The 19,494-nt window shown below is 40.3% G+C and overlaps 1 protein-coding gene across 4 annotated transcripts; it reads left to right on the forward strand.

Moving 5' to 3' along the window:
- Window positions 1–4,634: 4,634 nt before the first annotated feature.
- LOC143031595 (uncharacterized) lies at window positions 4,635–16,519 on the forward strand. Of its 4 annotated transcripts, none has more exons than XR_012967016.1 (3): window positions 4,635–4,923; window positions 6,432–6,516; window positions 13,763–16,519. XR_012967016.1 is itself a non-coding variant. In XM_076195663.1 (3 exons), the coding sequence occupies exon 3, from the start codon at window positions 8,490–8,492 to the stop codon at window positions 9,855–9,857; it is 1,368 nt and encodes a 455-aa protein (XP_076051778.1). In that variant the 5' UTR covers window positions 4,647–4,923; window positions 6,432–6,516; window positions 8,358–8,489; the 3' UTR covers window positions 9,858–10,365. The 4 variants fall into 4 exon arrangements, 2 of the variants coding, with proteins under 2 accessions (XP_076051778.1, XP_076051779.1); XR_012967017.1 differs by having other exon boundaries at window positions 13,766–16,519; XM_076195663.1 differs by lacking the exon at window positions 13,763–16,519 and adding an exon at window positions 8,358–10,365 and having other exon boundaries at window positions 4,647–4,923.
- The last annotated feature ends 2,975 nt before the right edge of the window (window positions 16,520–19,494 follow it).

Genomic DNA, 19,494 nt, shown 5'->3' on the forward strand with positions numbered 1-19,494 from the left:
TGAACTCCTGGCTGGAACGCCTCCTTGCCTCAGTAAGGGAGTTCTTACCCGAACTGCAACCCCAGGAAGAATGCGACCTCCAGGCTCTATTGGAAAGCGCGAGCAGAGCCCTGAAGCATCAGGCTTCCTGCCTCTCAACGTCCTGGGCCAACTTCGAGTCCCGCAGGAGAGACACCATCCTTGGGGACCCCAGTGACCCCCTCCTCAGAGAGATTTATGCTCCTTTGAAGAGGGGCCACCTTCTCACCCACACGCTGATTCCCCCGGAAATGGTGGACTCGGCAATCGCTAGCGCAAACCAGTTGATGCATAACAGAGCCATCGAGAGAACAGCCGTCCCTAGCTCGAGGCCAAGGACCACCCCCCCATCGGCCCCTTGGTCCTCTCAGACGCAGAGGCAGCCTTTTCATCTCCCTAAGAGAGAAGACAGGCCACCCCCCCATTCAAAATCGAAAGCACAGAGAGGAAAGCCCCGCCCCTTTCCGAATAGAGAACAGGGGCGCAAACATCATAGAGGCTCCGGACCTCACCGCAGAAAATTCTAGGAACTCACCTGCCCCCCCGCACAGTATAGGAGGTTGCCTCTCTGCTGGAGGACATGGGAGGCGGCAGGGGCGGACGGCTGGACCATCCAGGTCATCAAAGCAGGCTATCGACTTCCTTTTCACACCATCCCCAGCCTCTCCCCCTATCCCATCCAAGTCAGCAACTACCATCCGGACTCGGATCGCGGGCGGGCCCTAGCGGAGGAAATCTTCGCTCTGCTTCAGAAAGGAGCTCTAGAGGAAGTCTCGATTCCGGACCCGGGGTTCTACTCAAGGCTATTCCTCGTAGCAAAGGCAACAGGGGGGTGGAGACCAGTCATCGACCTGTCTCCTCTCAACAAGTTCCTTTCCCTGACGAAGTTCCGAATGGACACCCCAGAGGCCGTAAGGGCGTCTATCAGGGACGGGGACTTCATGGTGTCGCTGGACCTCCAGGATGCCTATTTCCAAATACCTGTGCATCCCTCATCCAGAAAATTCCTCCGCTTCGTCCACAAGGGCACCATCTTCCAGTTCACCTGCCTATGCTTCGGCCTCTCCACAGCACCCCAAGTCTTCACCAGAGTGTTCAAACTCGTTTCAGCGTGGTCCCACTCCAGAGGAATTCGCCTACTCCGTTACTTGGACGATTGGCTGATCTTGGCACAGTCCGCCCAGCTATGCCACGAACACCTGGTAACGGTCCTAGCCTTCATCCGCAAATTGGGCTCCATAGTCAACCAGACGAAGTCGGATTTCATTCCAAGGCAGAGAGTCACGTACCTGGGTATGGTTCTGGACTCTTCCCTCATGAAGGCCAGAGTGTTCAAACTCGTCTCAGTGTGGTCCCACTCCAAAGGAATTCGCCTACTCTGTTACCTGGACGATTGGCTGGTCTTGGCACAGTCCGCCCAGCTATGCCACGAACACCTGGGAACGGTCCTTGCCTTCATCCACAAATTGGGCTCCAGAGTCAACCAGACGAAGTCGGATTTTATTCCAAGGCAGAGTCACGTACCTGGGTATGGTTCTGGACTCTTCCCTCATGAAGGCCTTCCCAGTAGAGAAGAGAATCCAGAATCTCACTTCTCTCGTCGTACAAGCACTATCGACCGGGTTCCTGACGGCGAAACAGTGCCAGGCCCTCCTGGGCCATATGGCCTCCGCCGAGAGGTTAATTCCCAGGAACAGACTAAGAATGCGACCGCTACAGTGGCTCCTCAAGTCTCAGTGGTCCCCGCTAAGGGGAAAAACCCGTCAACACATCACCCTTACCAGAGAAGTCAAGGATTCTCTTCTGTAGTGGAAGGACCCGTGCAACCTGCTCGTGGGGATGCCCCTCGGCCCATCTCCCCCCGAAGTCCTCCTATTCTCCGACGCCTCCAAGGAGGGCTGGGAGGCCCACCTCAACGACGATCACGTCAGCGGTTCCTGGTCCACAGTCGAGCGGACAGCCCATATCAACTGGTTAGAGTTGAAAACAGTACTGCTGGCTCTCCGTCACTTCTCGGATCAAATCTCGGGGAAAGTTGTGGGCATCATGTCAGACAATTCCTCGGTAGTAGCCTACCTGAACAAGCAGGGTGGCACAGTCTCCCAGGATCTATGCCATCTCACTATGGACATCCTCCATTTAGCCGAGAATCTCCAAGTGGCACTCAGAGCTCGCTACATCCCAGGGAAGAAGAATATCTGGGCGGACCACCTCAGCAGAAGGAGTCAGGTAATCAGGACGGAGTGGTCCCTCCATCCGGAAGTGGCGACCTTCCTCATCAGCAAATGGGGCTACCCTCTGGTGGACCTTTTCGCCACCAGATGGAATCACCAGCTTCCAATATATTTCAGCTCCCTCCCGGATCCGCTGGCAGCAGGAGAGGATGCTCTTCTGCAAAGCTGGGACAACCTCGACACCTACGCTTTCCCACCGTTTCCCTTGCTCCAGAAGGTGCTCCAGAGAGTAAAAAACGCATCCAACCTTCGGATGACTTTGATCGCTCTCTGGTGGCCGGAAGCCCCATGGTTTCCAGACGCCCTCGAGCTAGCAGTGGAGGAGCCCCTGGCCCTTCAGGGAAGACCCAACCTTCTACATCAACCAGTCAACGGGGCCTGGCACAAGAACCCGTCAGCTCTGGCGCTTCACGCGTTCAGACTATGGTCTGGATCCTCCTAGAGAAGAGTTTCCCCAAAGAAGTGGCGGAAGACATGTCCTCCCCTATTCGCTCTTCCTCAGCTACCCTTTATCAAGGGAAATGGAATGCTTTTGCAGAATAGTGCCACTCCCGGACAATACTCCCAGATCAAGCCACCATCCCTCAGATTGCCTCTTTCTTCCACTTCCCCCGGCAGTCCAAGAAGATCTCCCTCTCGGCAGTGCAGGGCTATAGGGCAGCTCTTAATTAGGTGTTTTCTCTGAAGGGTATGGATCTGGCCCTGTCACCAGAAATTTCCATGCTCTTCAGACATTTAAGAAAATCTCCCCCAGGGAGATCACTTCTCCTCCGTGGGATGTGGCATTAGTCCTGAACTCTCTGCGAGGTCCCCCTTACAAACCCCTCCGAGATGCTCATTTGAAGGACCTCACCTTCAAGACAGTTTTTCTCTTGGCCCTTGCGTCTTCCAAGAGGGTCGGGGAGTTACATGCCATCTCTTATAGAGTCGCCCGCTCGAAAGGATGGCAAGAGGTCTCCTTCTCTTTTCTGCCCCAATTCATTGCCAAAAAGCAGGATCCGGCCAAAGCCGACCCTAGATTCTGGTCCTTTAGTATTCCTTCCTTGGACGACTTTGTAGGGGGTGAACATGCGGAAATGGTACTATGCCCGGTACGTGCTATCCGGACCTACCTCAAGAGGACTAAACATCTTAGACCAGACTTGCAGAGGTTTCTCGTCCCTACCAAGGGTAAACCCAAGCCTGTCACTAAGACTTCCATTTCTTACTGGATCAAGGAAGTCATCCGTAGGGCCTATGCCATGAGCCCCATGGATTGCCCTAGAGCAAAAGCTCATGACCTCAGGGCAATAGGGACCTCCCTAGTCTTCCGAAAGAATCTGTCGGTCAACCAGGTCCTTCAAGCAGGTATATGGAAGTCCCAGACTACGTTCACTTCCTTTTACCTCAAAGAAGTCATGTGGGAATCTTTGGGGACCTTCTCTCTGGGCCACCCAAGAAGTCCTGAGATGACATATCCCTTCCCAATGGCACACAGCCAACCCTGAAACCTCATCCAGGTTCTGGCTCGGCAACCACGGTGGTACCTATCCAAAGTCCTTCTCATACTCCTACATTCCCTTACCTCACTGAGGGCTCTCAAGCATTCCAAGGGAATCAATTCAAGCCCTGCAGGTGGTACAAAGTGAGTATACCCTGTCTGTCTCCACTCCTAGGAACAGAACTAGGTGCCCTTCACAGTTTAGGGGAATGTAGAAGGGTCTGGTCAACGTAGGTCTTGGCACACTAACTCTTTTCCTTACGGAGGTTTCCCAGGCTAGATAACTACTTCCTTCCCTCCTAAGTCCGAGTCTCCTTGGGTAAGGAGTACCGAAGAGTTTGTATTCTTCGAAACAAATATAATTTTCGCAGGAAATTTATTTTTTCCCTGATGCAAACCTGAGGTACTCCTTACCTCTAATGGCCCTCCTCAGCCACCCCTCCAATAGTTCCTTCTCCCTGGCCTGTCAAACCTCGTGATTAATTTCATACCTGGCTCAGAGAATGGTGGTAGCGGGCTACACTTGTGGGGGAAGGGGGGGCCCCTTGCTGAGGATAATGGTTGCCCAGACCCACGGAGTGAGGTGGTTTTCAAACAACACACAGTGTTAGCGGTACAAACTTTTATGCTACGCGAAAGTATCCTTGGGTAAGGAGTACCTCAGGTTTGTATCAGGGAAAAATTAATTTTCCTGCGAAAATTACATTTTTCAAACAACACACAGTGTTAGCGGTAGAAACTTTATGCTACGCGAAAGTATCCTTGGGTAAGGAGTACCTCAGGTTTGTATCAGGGAAAAATAAATTTTCCTGCGAATATCATATATGTCGACAAGTCCAGCGATTGCTCTCTACGAATTGTCGGCAGTGTTAAAAGAAAAAAAAAATGGAGTATCACAAATGTCCAGTTGTGCAGATGGATGGCATATTTTGTTTGTATACATGTTTCTTGGCGGACCAACAAGTAGTCTTCATCAGTACGAAAATCTAAATTTAAGAAATTCTTTGCCAAATCTCTCAATTCACTGTGCACTGATATATTGTTACTAGGTCTTTATATTTACTCCACTTTGCATTAAATGAATTCAAACAAGTGCTTCACACAGTTACATACGGTATGAAAGCTTTGTGAGATTCCCGGGACATTTGTGAGATCCAGGTCATAGAATTTGGATATACAATAATCATGCAGGTAATAAGCAAATGTTAATATGAACACTCGTCAATCGTGTACATGTATTTATTCTGCAGTAGAAGTTATTTTTGTTATATGTTCATTACTCGACGTTGCCTGGTTTGATGTTAGTTTCGATCGCATACGGGAACTGTAAATTTGGTAGGCAGAATGGAGTCTTGTCAAATTGCTTATTAATTGTTTACATTCTCGCAAGATAGGTAAATACAAATTAGGTAATACGTATCTTATGATACTATATTCATGGTGAATTCTTTTTTATGCGAAGTTTGCGGGTTACAGAAGTATGATATTTTATATGGAACTGGAATACATCTAATACATACAACGAAATGTCTTACAAGAGGATCCATTAGCTATAAAAATATTAGTAATCTACTTTATATTGGAATGTTCCAAAAATAGCGTAGTTCTGTATATCCTAACCAAAAATTAGTCTTATGTTTTTTTTTCGTGATTTAAGAGTAAGATTGCCATGGACACAAATAAGTTTTCAAGATGAAATAATTGTAATTCATTTTAAGTAATTATTTTCACTAAATAACCATAACAATCTACTCCCACCATATTCCTTGTTTTAGTAGTTGATGGAACCAAGGAGAGGGGGGGGGGAGCAAAATGTAACCTAACCTAGCTACAGGTAGGGATGGGGAAGATTTGGCTGACCAGATTATTTTTTCTCAGTCTAATATGATGGATCATTTAATATTTTTGTTTCAGTTGTTCTATTTCTACCCAAAATTAACTTGTTCACTCACTAATATTTCTTATTTCCAGTTGTCTGTTCAGCAGAAGGTGCCAAGATAAGAGGGAGGGAGGAGGGTGGAGGGGAGTGGAATATATAGGAAATGGAATGGGTGTGAGTGGTTTCTATGCCTTTTTCTTTGTGGCTACCCCCCATGTAGGGGGAAAAAGCCTTTGGTATATTATGTATGTAGTTATCTGTGCTATTTTACCCTATAGAATTTGAATATACGTATATATACATATATATATGCATATATATATTATATATATATATATATATATACACTTCAGCGAAAGTGTTGGCCAATTGTGCATTTCTTATCTTTTTATGTAATTTCCATATGTCTTACTATGGATATATGTTCTTTTGAAAGGGGGTTTATGACACCACTGTGGGTGGTCATGTTTGCTATATCACAATTTCGAGCTGAAGACCCTTCTTCAGTAGCTTTTAGGTTTATTCGGTGCCGCTTTAGTATGTGGCCTACCTTTTGGATGTGGCCTACGAAATCTTTTGTCTTGTATAATATGTGGCCTACCTATTGAACGCACCCAGCTCTGCTGTATATATAGTTTGTAATTTTGAAGTAATAATAGTTCTCTGTGTTTCCTTTGTCATCACTGTTTAGCAGAGGTATGTTTTTCAAATTTTACCATTACATTTTAATGTTTTTTAAAGTGCAACTTACTAGTTTAAACTTGTTGCTATATTCTAATCATTTGTTATATTTCTTATATTTTTTCATATTTCTTTTCAGTTAACCTTCCCAATTCAAAGATGTTGCTCAGAGAATTTCATTTGACAATTGCCAGAATCAATTCAAGCCCTTCAGGTGGTACAAAGTGAGTATATCCTGGCTGTCTCCACTCCTTGGAACAGAACTAGGTGCCTTTCAAACTTTAGGGGAATGTATAGGGGTCTGGTCAATGTAGGTCTTAGCACACAAAATTTTTCCTTGCGGAGGTTTCCCAGGCTAGATAACTACTTCCTTCCCTCCTAAGTCCGATTCTCCTATGATAAGGAGTACCGAAGAGTTTGTATTCTTTGGAACAAATGTAATTTTCGCAGGAAAATAAATTTTTCCCTGATACAAACCTGAGGTACTCTTTACCTCTAATGCCCCTCCTCAGCCACCCCTCTAATAGTTCCTTCTCCCTGGCCTGTCAAACTTTGTGATTAATTTCATACCTGGCTCAGAGAATGGGATGTTGTGCTAGACTTGTGGGGGTGGGGGGGTGGCATGCCCCAGTGGGGGCCCCTTACCGAGGATAACTGTTGCCCAGACCCACAGAGTGATGTGTTTTTAAAAACAACACAGTGTTTAGCGGTAGGAAACTTACGCTACGCGAATATCCTATGGTAAGGAGTACCGAAGAGTTTGTATCAGGGAAAAATTAATTTTCCTGTGAAAATTACATTTTTACGAGAAAAGGGTGTCCTACAGGAACAACATTTATGTGAGAAGTGTGATGGTAAGGTTAGGTTATGATTTTTTTTTTTTTTTTTTTTTTTAAGTATTGTTTGTTTCAAAATTTTCTGGGGTAGGACACATCCAAATAGGGTAGGCCACATACTAAACCAGTTTCAAAAAGGTAGGCCACATCCTAAAGTGACACTGAATATTCTATCTGGTTAGGATAAGAATTATTCCAGTGTTATGTTTAATTACTTTACTATATATACTTAAATTTCTGTACTTATTCTTCAATGGAGGAGGTCACTGGTCATTTGGAAGAGGTTACCTGGTAACTCAAGCAGTAGAGCAATGTCATGTACCAAGGGAAGCCTCCGGCTTTATGTTATGAAGTAACGTCCTGTGCTTGGGGTTATGGCGTTTTGTCTTGTCTTTGATTTGTGAGATTGTCTCATGCTTGGATTTGTGGCAATTTGTCTCATGCTTGGAAGGGCTCTTAAGTCTCTGCTCATATATTTAAATTTGGGTTCAACTCTTTAATGTATAATGCTTCTAAAATTGGGAGGCTGTTTTCACTGAATTACTATATCTCATTAAGCTATTGCAGTCGAGCGCTTTGTTTACTATTTGATGGAAGGGAGGGGTGAATTTAACCTATCCTAGGTGTAGTGAGGGACAGGTTAGGATAGATTACCTAGAAGTAATTTACTTCTCATATAAGGATGTAAAAAATCAACATTTTATATATTTATAGAATTCTGGTGGTATTTCTGTGGAATGTTACTTGTATTCCCACCAATCCTGAGGTTAGGGGAGGAAGGGGGCTAAATGTATAATGGAAAACAAGTAATTTGCTGTAGAAATATGTATCGGATTCCCATGAATCCCTCCGACGGAGATTTATGACATCATTGATTGGTGTGTGTAGGGGTCCTCTGCCATTTTTTATCTACACCTGTGCTATTGTATGTCTTTTTATTGTATCCTATTTCTCCTTCCAGTATCTATTCAGTGACTCATTTTTCCTATTATTTCCTGATTAATTTTTAGTGCCGCAGTCTCTGGTATTGTTTTTTCTCTGCACAACTTCATAGTTTTTAGTATTTGCTCAACCTTCCATTTCTTTCTTCTTCCATTAACAAGTAGTTGTTTCTTCCGTCCAACTACTGCATTTTGGTTAATGCCCCACTGTATTTGTATATGCTCACGTTGCTACTATTACATGCTCTCACAAAGTTGGACGTTGAATTGATTATATATTTCTTTCAGGTTGATGAGTAAATATCAATATTTCCTTAGAAAAGGATATTAAAAGATTTCGTATGCTCCTAATTTAACAAAGAGAATCGTGTGTGGCGTTTGCGGCACTCAAATCTTACAGGTCATTTTAGATATCACACAATGACCCACACTGGAGAGAAACCTTTCAAAACTGACCAGTGTGGTACAGCTTTCTTAGGAAAGAGTGCTCTCGAACGATACGTGAAGACTCATAATGGGGAGGAGAAACATTTCATGTGTGACCGTTGTGATAAAGCTTTCTCACATAAGAGTAATCTGAAACGACATATGCTGATCCACACTGGAGAGAAACGTTTCCAATGTAACCTGTGTGATACAACTTTATCAGAAAAGGGCTCTCTCAAACAACACATAATGACCCACACTGGAGAGAAGCCTTTCAAGTGTGACCTGTGCGATGCAGCTTTCTCAGTAAAGAGTGCTCTCAAATATCACGTGATGATCCACACTGGAGAGAAGCCTTTCAAGTGTGACCTGTGCAATGCAGCTTTCTCAAGAAAGGCTGCTCTCAAAAGACACGTAGTGACCCACACTGAAGAGAAGCCTTTTAAGTGTGACCAGTGCGATTCAGCTTACTCAAGAAAGGCTGCTCTCAAAAGACACGTATTGACCCACACTGAAGAGAAGCCTTTCAAGTGTGACCTGTGCGATGCAGCATTTACAAGCAAGAGTGCTCTCAAATATCACGTGATGACCCACAGTGGAGAGAAACCTTTCAAGTGTGAACTGTGCGATGCAGCTCTCTCAACAAAAAGTGCTCTCAAATGTCACGTGATGACCCACACTGGCGAGAAGCCTTTCAAATGTGACCTTTGTGATGCAGCAGTCTCAGGAAAGACTGCTCTCAAATGTCACATGAGGACCCACACCGGAGAGAAGCCTTTCAAGTGTAACCTGTGCGGTGGAGCTTTCTCAACAAAGGGTCATCTCAATTTTCACATGATGGCCCACACTGGAGAGAAACCTTTCAAGTGTGACATATGCAATACAACTTTCTCAGGGAAGTGTGGACTCAAATATCACATGATGACCCACACAGGAGAGAAACCTTTCAAGTGTGACCTATGCGATGCAGCTTTCTCACGAAAATATGATCTTAAACGACACATGATTACCCACACTGGGGAGAAGCCCTTCAATTGTGACCTGTGTGATGCAGCTTTCTCGGAGAAGAGTGCTCTCAAATATCATGTGATGACCCACACTGGAGAGAAGCCTTTCCAGTGTGACTTGTGTGATGCAGCTTTCTCACATAAAAGTAATCTGAAACGACATATGCTGACCCACTCTGGAGAGAAACCTTTCCAATGTGATCTGTGTGATACAACTTTCTCAGGAAGAAGTGCTCTCAAATATCACATGATGACCCACACTGGCGAGAAGCCTTTCAAGTGTGACCTGTGTGTTGCAACTTTCTCACGAAAAAATTATCTCAAACGACACATGGTGACCCACAGTGGAGAGTAACTTCAAGTGTGACCTGCGTGATACAGCTTAAAAAATTTACGTAGTTACTTAATTTTCTCACAAAATGTCTCCTGTATTGCGTGATGATCCACGCTTGTGAGAAGTCTTTTCAGAGTGACCTCCTGGGTGATTTAATGTCTCTGTATGATGGTACATTCTGCTTTTAAGTAATCCACTGTTATAGACCTGTTTGGTTTATGAGTTGCACACATATACTATCAGTTGTAAATATTAGTTGGTTTACTGTCAGTTGCATAGTTATTTAAGTGACCTTTGATTGACCTATTATGTATTCGTATTTTTGCTTGTTCGTAAAGTATTGAGTGTTCCATTTATTGCACGAATATTCTTGTAGTTATGGAAAGCCATCAAGAATATTAGAGTGGCATGACTGGTGGATATAGATGTCTACACATCATGATTGATGCAGTTCTGTTTACCTTAGTATTGTGCAAAGTTGTCTGGAGTATATGCCATTGTTACATGTAATGTGTCTTATTGTAAATATAACTACGATAATATATTCAGCATTATTTATTGAATCCCTACAGTTTAATGAAGTCTTTTCAAGAGTAATATAAGATGTTTTGTTTTGTTATTTGTACAAAGAAAAAATTATGGTGTCAAGTAGTATTTGATTGTAGTTTTTCTGCTGTAGTACATCCTGAGAGAGAATTTCATGCTATTTCATGCTATTATTAACATTTAAGATTATTTTTTAATATTTTCATTGATATTATTATTGATATATATTCAAGGCCTCTTAGTGATGGGAGCTCTTAAAGACTTCTAGAGCTATTGCTCTATATACACTAGTTGTTAGTTTTTTTTATTATTTTGTTATTACTGCTATAATTGTTTATGCTGTTATTACCATTATTTAAATTTTCTTTTTTATTCATTATTTTTATTTATTTTTATTAGTAATACAGTATTTATTTAAGGCCTTGTATATTGCCTGATATGATTGCTCCTAGTGATGGGAGCTCTTAAAGACCACTTTTTTTGCCCTGTTGTGCTCTATGTATGCAATGGCTCGTTTAGATGGTTTGTACCTCAACTGGTTCAATTTTATTAATTGACTTCTGCTTGTGTGTCTAGTGATTGAACCTGGTCAGCATGTGTAAGTTGATCTATTTCTTGTGATTTGGCACATTTACACTCCATTTTATGTGGATCAGCTTTAGATGCCTCCTTTTGTCAATAGTGTTATTTTGTGCTTCCTGTTCCTCTGAGACGCATTCTTGCTGGTCTTTTTGGAGATTATATCTTGTATTTGTCACTTAGAGTGGCCACACCTTTTTTTGAGCACCCTGTCCTCTGTTTTGCACCACCTCAAATGGAACACTTTATTCTTCTTTTTAGGGCCTGTCTAAAAATATTTATATGACTAACCTTACGTATACTAAAGCAGTGACAAGGAGCCTCATTGTACATGCTCAAGACAATATATCAATGAAATACACGTCTGAATCTCTTAAGATGGTCAGTCTGCTTAAGGCTTCAGTAGGGGAGGGGTTGACTTTATTTCTTAGAGAAATATGGAAACAAAAGACTGCATTCAACCATGAAATGGCAAGATAATTTGGACTTCTGCTAAAAGCAGAAAATGGGACTTCCATGCATTTTGCACAATATGCCAATGTGATGTGCATATTAGCAGCACTGTAAAAATTGCAGCTGAATGACACGCTACCACAGTTCAAACATAGTTAACTCTTGTAGTAGTGCTGGACCGTTATTTTTTTTTTATTAATATGCCCAGCTTGAAAATCTTAAAATGAAAAAATGATGGTTCCAGAATTATATAAAGTGTATCATGCTGTGAAATTTCACCAGTCATACAGAACTCTCGATTATGTAGTAAAAGTTGGCAAAGATAAGATGACTCATTGAGAGTGAAGGGTGTTACATGTGGGAAAACTCAAAACCTCTGTGTGAGAATATTCTAGAACTGTATTCTATACAAACATATGGAGTACATCAAAGAACATTTGAATATTCAAATGAAGGAATGTGTAATATCTTAAACAATTATTTTAGCTCGGTATTCGTAGACGAAACACCTCAAAGTGAACTCCAAACTGAAACATGTGAAAAGTCTAGGGTAAACTTACTCACAATGGTAAGTATAACAAAAGAAAAAATTAAATGGTGTATAGATAAACTCAAAGTTAATAAAATATCAGGGCCTGATGGTTGGCATCCAAGAATCTTAAAGGAAATTAAAAATGAGATTGTTGTTCCATTAGAAATTATTTTCAAGAAATCCATCATATCCGGAGATGTCCCAAGAGAAAGGTGACAAAAAGAAACCAAATAACTATAGGCCTATAAGTTTGACTTCAATCGTAGGAAAAATAATGGAAACTATCATCAGAGATGCTATCGAACATCATTTAGAAAGTAACCGTTTAATAAATGATAGCCAGCATGGTTTCAGACGGAAACGTTCTTGCATGACTTACTCGAATTCTACAACACAGTTATATCGAATTATGACAAAAGAAACAATATAGATTTAATATACCTAGACTTTGCAAAAGCTTTTGATACCGTCCCACACGAAAGACTACTTACTAAATTAGCTTTACACGGAATAAGTGGTAGCCTATTAAGTTGGACTAGTAATTGGTTGAATGGTCGAAAACAGAGAGTTGTTTTAAATGGAAAAACTTCTAGATGGAAAAATGTTACAAGTGGAGTTCCTCAGGGTTCCGTTCTTGGGCCACTTCTATTCATAGTATATATAAATGATATAGACCATGGACTAAAATTTACTGTTTCCAAATTTGCTGATGATACAAAACTGTGCAGAATGGCAAATGATCACTTAAACCAATTAGATATTCAAGAAGATTTAGATAAATTACAACAATGGTCTGAAAAGTGGCTAATGAAATTTAACATGAGTAAATGCAAGGTAATGCACATAGGTGAAAACAAGAATAAGTACGATTACAAGTTATTTGGAAATTCGTTAACAAAAGTGGATAGTGAAAAAGATCTCGGCGTAATTATCAGTAACGACCTCAAATCATCCAAGCAGTGTATTTCAGCCTCTGAGAAAGCAAATAAGATTCTAGGACTGATTGCGCGATCTTTTGATTTCAAAAGTCCATCACTCATTAACAAGCTATATAAATCGTTAGTTCGTCCACATTTGGAATATGCTGTTTCTGTATGGTCACCGAATCTCATTAAAGACATTGACAGATTGGAAAAAGTACAACGGCGAGCCACAAAACTGATTCCAAATATCAAAAATAAATCATACGAAAATCAACTAAAACATATGAATCTGTTTTCCTTAAAAAAGCGTAGACTCAGAGGTGACTTGATACAGGTCTTTAAGATTCTAAAGGGAATTGACAACATCAAAAGTGACAAAATTTTCACATTGAATGAGAATCGGACAAGAAACAATGGTCTCAAACTATCCGGAAATAGATTCAATTTGGAAGTAGGTAGAAACAACTTTGCCAACCGTGTAGTTAATGAATGGAATAAACTTCCTGCACAGGTAGTACAATGTAGTTCAGTTCGAAGCTTTAAGACTCATTTAGATAAACACCTAAGCAAGATGCTGTAATGATTATAGTTTATTTTATATTATTTGTTTTTGCTTTGTTATCATTTGTCTGTTTGATTTTCATTTATTATTAGTTATATGTCAATTTATTATTATTTACTGTTTACCTGTTTGTTTATTATTCAACTATACCTATGCATTTATTTATGTATTTTGTTTGTTGCATACATCATTATAGTTTTTTTATTATTACTATATTATTATTGTGATTTTTTTTCGCATCCGACCTAGATATGGACCAAAAGGTCTCCTGTCGGCATGCTCCGCCTTTGTAATCCTTTGTAATCCTTTGAACGTGTTCTTCCCTTTTCAGCAGGAACTGATGGCTCAAATGTGCAAGAAAGTGATTCCCAATACCCCTGAGATACTTTACTTTTGAGAAGGTGGTGCACCATGGGTTACTTGACTTTTACAGCGATAACAATGAATCATCAGAGGCCATAACAAGTCGGCTAATATCTAAAGTACAGGCATCAAGTCTGGATCTAAATAAAACGTCTGCATACACTGCTGACAATGCAAGTGTACTATTGGAAACTTAAGTGTTTATCAAAAAATAAAAATGACTCGAATGTCATTCCTGCAAATTGTCTAGCTCATATTTTTGACAATGTAACAAGATTTGCTATAACTAAGCTGGAAATTGATCTTGAGAATATGGGTCTCAAAGTATATGGCCATATCAGCACCTCAGCAAAAAGACACGGTCAAAGAAATTCTGTAAACATGTGGAGGATGTAGCTGCAGTCTGTTCTGGTATGTTGTAACTACATATCTTCCTCTTTTGCCAGCTATTTACAGAATGCTTAAATAGTAGGATGTCCTAAAAAGCTATTTCCAGACCTTATGTATAGAAGAGTGTCCCAAGGTAATATGGAAGCAGTTTTGAAGATGAAAGAAATATATGTGAATCATCAGATCTGTTTCTTCCTCCTCAGTCACAATCTTAGAGTGTTATTTCACACTAAGGATGAAAAAAACAATACATTCACCATAAGTTCAGTATTTAAGCTTAAGTCTGAACAGATTTTTTTAGTAAACACCGAACTCAGCCAGCTTCTACCAGATGAATGTAAGAAAAGTAAAACAGACTTCATTGTTTGCTATGAAAGAACCATAAAGTGCTTAAAAGATGGCCATGAGATATCTGAAAAGAGTTTCCATAACAATGTGTCAAAATTGAGTGTAACAAGTGACATACATTTTGGAGAATTCTGTGGCACAGTCAAGGCTTATAACATTTAATATATACACATGAACTAATTATATGAAGAGTATGGGACTGTGTAGGTCATTATCAATACTCCACAGTAAGAAGTATTACTCAGGCTGTTCTGTAATTAATCTGAGGCCCCTTTCTCAAATCTGAAGAAGTGAGCACTAAATCTTCTCTATTCCATGCAGTAATGCTCACACAGATTTTTTTCAATAATGACCTCAGCTTGGAAAAAGGAGAAAAACCCTATGCGAGTGAACTCGAACAAATCTGTAACAACTTCTCAGAAGAGTGCCCAGCCATGTGCAAAAGATGCATAGCTAGCAGAAAATGCTATACTATGAAGAAGAAGCATTAATATACAATGCGTTTGAAAAATAGTCTTAATCACAAATCAACACTTCAAAGTATATTTGGTAAAACTTGATATTCCCACTCCTTGTTGAATATGTTTGATTTAGGTCAAAAGTGTTGGCAATATTTATTTTTTTGAGAATTGCAAATGGCCACTTGTGCACATGGGTGTGTGTTATCTGTTTGTTGATATTCTTCTTGGTAAGCTGATGCTTCATCTTTCTCACTATGAAAAACCAATTTAAGAACTTTACTGCCTAATCTTGCAATTCACTGTACACTAATTATGATAGTTATTAGTTCTTTATATTCACTCCACAAGTGCACTTAGTATTAATTGAATACAAACAAGTGCTTCATAGTATGATCAGTTACATAGGACTTGAAAGAATCTTTGACATTCCTAGGACATCTATGAGATCCAGATGTGGCAAAGAAATTGGTAGGACAACAGTCATGCAGGTAATAAGCAAGTATTAACATGGACACTTGTCAATTGTGCACTTGTATTTATTCTGCAACAGAGGTTATTTCTTTATTTTTCCTTGGTGGTATTGCCTGGTTTGATGCTAGTTCCGATCACATATGGGTACTGCCAATATGGTTGGCAGAATGCAATATTGTCAATAGGCCTATTGATTGTTTACATTTCTACATGTTAGGTATGCAACAGATACAAACCTGCAAATTAGGTAAAAAAAACTATGAAGTTACCATACTCTTGGCAAGTTCTTTTTAATGTGAACTTTGTGGATTACAAAAGTATTATACATTATCTTAATATAAGGAGAATTTTCTGTGATCAACCACGAGAATTTGGACCAGTGTAATGCTGGTGTCTTTATTTGAATGAAATGAGAGGTAATTTTCTTTCAGATTCTTATTATTTATACCTTATTATTGTTAATGAATAAACCAAGGAAGTATAATTATAACTGACCACAGGAACTTTGAACAAAGCCCATTTTAATTAAACCTGCTTGTAGAAGAATGTTGGTACATACGGGAGTTGTGATGATATAGTGTGATCCACCAGCCATAATGCAAGACCTCAGTTTCATTGCAACATGCAAATTGGCAATAACTATGTTTCTGAATTCAAATCCCTATCGTTGCCACACCCTATTACTTCTCCCTCAAACTATTGTCGTTAACCTATATTTATGATAGTGTTTTGGGTTTGAGGATGCCTGGCATGGTCAATTAGAATGTTGCAAAAATAGTATTGTCCCTCATAACCTAACCAAAATGTATTCTTATGTTGTCTTTGTGATTCAAAAGTAAGATTGTCACGGACGCAAATAAGTTTTCAGGAAGAAATGATTGTACTTCATTTTAAGTGACTGATTTTACTGAATAACCATAACTTAACAAACTACTCCCACCATAATCCTTGTTTTAGTAGTTGATAGAACTGGAGAAGGTGGGGTGAGTCTAACCTAATATAGGTATAGGTATGGATGGGTAAGGTTCGAGTGATAAGATTTTTTTATTTTCTTTTATTTTATGATGATAAACATAAGTATTTTAGATTTACATGTGATCTTCTGGTACTATTTCTGCCAAAATTCACTCATTTACTTCCCAATCCTGTGTATGTTGGGGAGGGGGGGGCAAAGGTGTTTCCTAATGAATAGAAACCAGTAAAGGGTTTGTAAGAATCGCACAAACATATTTCTGACATCCATGATAATTGGATGGCTGTAGACCTCTGCAAAAATTTTACCAAGATTTCTTATTTCCAGTTACCTGTACTATCATCATCATCATCATCATCATCATCATCATCATCATCATTATTATTATTATCATCTATATGATTGTTATTTTTAGATAGATTGAAATGAGTGCATAGAAAGTTTAGGGAGAAATGTCAGTGTAGTGCCATTGGGAGATCTTAACGCTAAGGTAGGAAATGAACCAAGAGACAGTGGTTGGGAAGTGTGGAGTTCCAGGAAGAAATCATAGTAGATGATGGTGGAGATATGTCTAGAGAGTTGATGATAGCAAATACAATATTAAGAAAGTCAAGCATAAGAACATATGGGAGAGGGTGGTGGATGGAAGTGTGGTAGATAGGGCTTTAATGGACTATATAGTGGTAACCAAGAGAAGAGTAGGAAGAAGCTGAGAGAGTAATGGGAGGGAGTGAAGGATAGAGTAGAACTAGGAGTGGAGAAGGAATAGGGATGGTTCAAAGAGATAGTCACAGGGTGTGCAAAGATGGTGTGTGGAACAAGGAGGACGGGAGGAAATAGAAGGAAGGGTAGCAAGTGGTGGGATGATTAAGCAAAGAAGATTGCAGAAGAGAAGAAGCAGACACTCACAGATTGGTTACAAAATGGGTTGAGGGAATCACATGAGAGGTACAAAGAAAAGAGAAGAGAAGTAAAGCATAAGATAAATTAAAGAAAGAGGAGAACAGATGTGAAACGGGGTATGGCAGAATTCTTTTAAATAATAAAATATGTTTTGGAAGGAAATTAAGAAAGGAAGAGGAAGTGAGTCAAGTAGAGAAGAAAAGGTAAAAGGTGCAGAGGGAGAGATGATAATGGAAGAGATGGCAATAAGAGGAAGATGGTTAGAGTATTTTGGTGAGTTGCTTAATGTGAAGGAGAATAGGGAGGGAAAGGTAGTTACAGTGGGAAGCACTAAGGAAATGACAATGATAAATAAGGAAAATGAAAGAGAAATAAGGGAAGGTAAGGTGGAAGCAGTTATTAGAATGATGAGAGCAGGTAAGGCACCTGGGTTGGAGGGGTGTCATGTAGTGTCTAAAAAAGGGAGGTACCATGAGGTTGAGTAATATTTGTCTAAAAGAGGGCAGAGTGAGGTTAATATTTGTCTAAAAGAGGGTAGAGTGCTGTAGGACTGGAATTACTGTATAGTTCCATTTTACAAGGGAAAAGGGGACAAGTGTTAGTGTAATAGTCTCAGAGGGATTTGTTGAGTGTAATTGAGAAGGCTTATGGGAGTATTTTAATTGAGAGGATAAGGAGAGGAAGAGAGGGATTAATTGGTGAGGAACAGTGTGGGTTTAAGACAGGTAGGGGTTGCATGGATCAGATTTTTGTGGTAAGGCAGGTATGTGAGAAAGCCTTAGGAAAAGGTAAGGGTGTTTTGGGCCTTTATGGATTTGGAAAAAGCTTATGACAAGGTAGGTATTGCAGATATATATAAATAGGAAGAAAGTATGAGAGAGGCTAAATGCAGAGTATGGGATCCAATGTAGTTAACGTTTTGCCCAGCAGGGCTTCTTCTGGGCAAAACATTAAATACATTGGATCCTATACTCTGCATTTGGCCTCTCTCCTATAGTGCTGTTGCAGTCATTGCTGCTTTTACTTATAGGAAGAAAGCTGTTAAGAGTAGTTAAGAGTTTTTATGAGAGTAGTAGAGCCTGTATTAGAATTAGAAATGGAGAGAGTGGTTTGAAGTAAAAGTGGTGCTTCACCAGGGATGTATTATGTTGCCTTGGCTGTTCAATTTATACATGGATAGGGTGGTGTGAGATAAAAGGGTTGTTGGATAATAGGTAATGGGCTGGGGATTGGGGATGGTTAAAGAAAATTGTGTAAGAAGCTCAAAGATATAGGTAGATGAGTGAGATAGAAAGAGGGATAGGTAGTGAGGGTTTAATTTTAATTGGAATGGCTGTTTGGTAAACAACAGTTCTTAGGTAAAGGGTTCACAAGCTTGCTCTCTGCCTTGAATAATAATTTTTTTTGGAAGCCAGGATGATATCTATGTTGTGCTTTTGCTGATGTAACCTAAGTGAGTATGCAGTGATTCAAGATTACTTAGTAAACAATAGTCCATATAGATCTAACAACGATTCTAATTGGAGAAAGGGTGAAGGAGGAGAAAATTCAATTGATTCACGATTAAAAGATCATGTCCTTAGGGGAGGTTCTTAAATATATAAGAACATAAGAATAAAGGAGACTGCAAGAGACCATAAGGCCTACACTAGGCAGCTCTGTATCCATCACCACCTGTCATCCCCATCCATAAAGTTGTCTAATCGTTCCTTAAAACAACTGATAGTTTCAGCATTTACTACATGGTTACTTAGTTTATTCCATTCATTGACCACCCTATTAGTAAACCAATTCTTGCCTATTTCCTTCTTAAATCTAAATTTGTCCAGTTTATACCCATTACTGTATAGTTCCACTTTACAAGGGAAAAGGGGACAAGTGTGAATGTAGTAGTTTCAGAGGGAGTAGCTTGTTAAATGTAGTTGGGAAGGTTTATGGGAGGATCTTGATCGAGAGGATTAGGAGAGGAACAGAGGGAATAATTGGTGAGGAACAGTGTGGATTTAGGACAGGTAGAGGTTGTGTAGATCAGGTCTTTGTGGTAAGACAAATATGTGAGAAAGCTATAGGAAAGGGGAAGGATGTTTTTAGGGCTTTTATGGATCTGGAAAAGGCTTATGATAGGGTAACAGAAAGGCACTGTGGGAGGTTATG

The sequence above is a fragment of the Oratosquilla oratoria genome, chromosome 12 (assembly GCF_046742065.1).
Source record: "Oratosquilla oratoria isolate Oo_2021 chromosome 12, ASM4674206v1, whole genome shotgun sequence".
Lineage (NCBI taxonomy): Eukaryota > Metazoa > Arthropoda > Malacostraca > Stomatopoda > Squillidae > Oratosquilla > Oratosquilla oratoria.